At 49.4% G+C, this 2,500-nt stretch overlaps 1 protein-coding gene across 1 annotated transcript in view; it reads right to left on the bottom strand.

Moving 5' to 3' along the window:
- The window catches only part of LOC311374932 (nuclear receptor subfamily 5 group A member 2-like), a 19,640-nt gene that overhangs the window by 2,352 nt on the left and 14,788 nt on the right, over nt 1–2,500 (bottom strand). The window contains exon 4 of the mRNA XM_084490661.1: nt 1–1,718. This exon is cut by the window's left edge and continues 2,352 nt beyond it. Coding sequence (XP_084346787.1) covers nt 868–1,718 — 851 coding nt within the window. The 3' untranslated portion in view covers nt 1–867. The remainder of the gene's footprint in view (nt 1,719–2,500) is intronic.

The raw sequence follows: 2,500 nt of genomic DNA, 5'->3' as shown, positions 1-2,500 counted from the left end.
TAAATATTAAGCATGATAAACGTCCAGATTGTCTTTGTCAATTAAATTGTGTTGCAGAGAACTGCTACGTTTCGCCGTATCAATTTAATATTTAAAAAGCCAAATTTGATGAGGCCATTACAATGTGCCAAAGGGGAATATCATCTTCACATATCCATATATTTTACACAGAGTGTGTCAACTGAGATCTGAGGGAGATTTTCTAGTGGTATTCAGTTCACATAGTACCACAGTCTAGGACCCCTGTTACTATGTATGAAAAATGCCTGAAGCGCCCAGTGAAAGTTTTCAAAACCCATATTCCAAATGTGTCACAAAGTGTGAATATGCTCCGCTGATGAATTTTAATCAGGCAGCGAGCGAAACGATCACAGTTGAACTGGACTTGAACTGACTCCGCCCCCCTGAATCCCCAGCAAACACATACCATAGAATATAAAAATAATCATTAAATTATTATAAAGGATTTATAAAGGATATCAGCAGATGTATAGCACTATGTATGGTCGAAATTCAACTATACAAGAAATATGTCATCTTGAAAAATAAATGGGAAAGCAAAGAAAATTTCATAAATTCTTTAGGCCGAATTCTGAATGTTCTTTTCAGTGAATCCCACTACCTTGAAAAATTAAATGTACCACATATCAACCTCAAAGACAAATCCATTAAATAAAAAAGAAAAATCCTAAACATCGGGAACACAACTTCGCCCGAACCTATCCCACCATGTGTGTGTCCCGCACTCCAGCACTATGTTTACATCCCCACTGTGAAAAACAACCCCGAACCTATCCTACCGTGTGTGTGTCCGACGCTCCACCACCCTACAGCCCTCGCCGTCTCTAAAACAACCCCGAACCTATCCTACCGTGTGTGTGTGTGTCCGATGCTCCAGCACTCACAATGGTAGGAACTCACACAGTTCACATCCCCGCCGCGTAAAGTAAACCCCCGAGCTCCGCCTACCTTCAGCTCCCGGAAGAAGACGCTACTGCGGGCCCACTCCACGATGGAGAACAGCGTCTGGTCGGCCATCTTGCACATCAGGCCGAAGGTGTTGAGCTTCTCGTGCTTGCCCCGGCTGGCCTGCTCCTGCTGCAGGTAGGCCAGGATCTTGGCCTGCACCTGCGGCTCGTCGGGCTCGCACTTGAGCAGCTCCACGATGAGGTGGGGGAAGCTGGGCGGGGAGCCCGACTGGTAGGTGTCCATGTAGGGGTAGCCCATGATGGACTCGGGCGAGCTGGTGTAGGGGTCCGGGTACTCGGACTTGATGGTGCGCGTGCCCTGGAAGTGTCCGTACGCCGCCTGGTAGCCCTGCAGGCTGCCGGCGTGCGGCGGCATGGTCATGCTGACGGGCGAGGTGACGAAGGGGCTGCGGTCGTAGTCGGCGGGGGGCAGGGCGGTGGCGTGGTGCGGGTGGTGGTGCGGGTGGTGGTGGTGGTGGTGGTGCGGGTGGTGCGGGTGGTGCGGGTGGCCGGCGTGGTGGCCCGGGTGGTGGCTGAGGGGCAGGCCCTTGGAGGCGGCCGAGTGGATGTTCTGCAGCGCGGAGGAGATGGTGAGGTCGGTGGGCACGGCCTGCATCACCTGGCTCATGGCCTCGATCTTGAGGCCGTTGGCGCGGATCAGGGCCTTCTTCTGCTGCTTCAGGGCGCGGTCGCGCTTGTACATGGGGCCGAACTTGTTGCGGCCGCCCCGCATGCGGTCGGCACGCACGGCTGAGGGGAGGGTGACGACAAGGAGAGGAAAGAGACGGTTAATCACCGATTCTACATGGATTCAATCCGTAAAACTCACATTTTCTCCACTATTCTTCAGTGTCAATGATAAGAAATTAAATCAACTGTAAGCTTAAGGATCTTGTGTTACCGAAGGATTCCTGCATGTGCCGACCGGCTCGTTGAAGAGGCATTAAGAGCCACTTATACCCCATCCCCTCTCGCTCCGGCATTTCTCAAGTGATGCATATTTGCATATTTCTCCTTTGTGCAGGTGGCCTCCACGTGTGTTTGCGTACCACTCATCGCTCTTTCAGCACTTGTCCTTTGAAACGCACGACACATGCTTATGCGATCGTACATATATTCATATTAATGGACATTTATTTTCATTGAATTTCTCGCAGACCAATGGGTTCACAGTATATCAGTAAATACAGTGAACTGCGTTACCTAACAAACCATTTAGCTGATTTAAGATGGAGAGATTCCCTTTCATTCTTCTGTACCTGTGTTGTGGTTTACCTTTTGACTCACTGCAATACTGTGGGTGTAATAGATAGTAGAGTAACTGATTGACCAGCTATGCTAACTGATACGCACATCAGTGATAACAGCAAGCCAGAAACACGACGGTCATTATATATTCTCACGTTCCTTCTGGTCATTCTCCACATTTCCCATCACAACCCTGCCACAAAAAAAACCCTTTTCTTTATTTGTTGAGAAATCCATCAATCCTCTAAACCTAAACTCCCAAATCTGTCATCAACTGCCATGAG

This window comes from Micromesistius poutassou (genome assembly GCF_964030765.1).
Source record: "Micromesistius poutassou genome assembly, contig: SCAFFOLD_2586, whole genome shotgun sequence".
Taxonomy (NCBI): Eukaryota; Metazoa; Chordata; class Actinopteri; order Gadiformes; family Gadidae; genus Micromesistius; species Micromesistius poutassou.
Note: the sequence above shows the minus strand (reverse complement) of the source record. Positions and strands in the feature narration are given on the sequence as shown.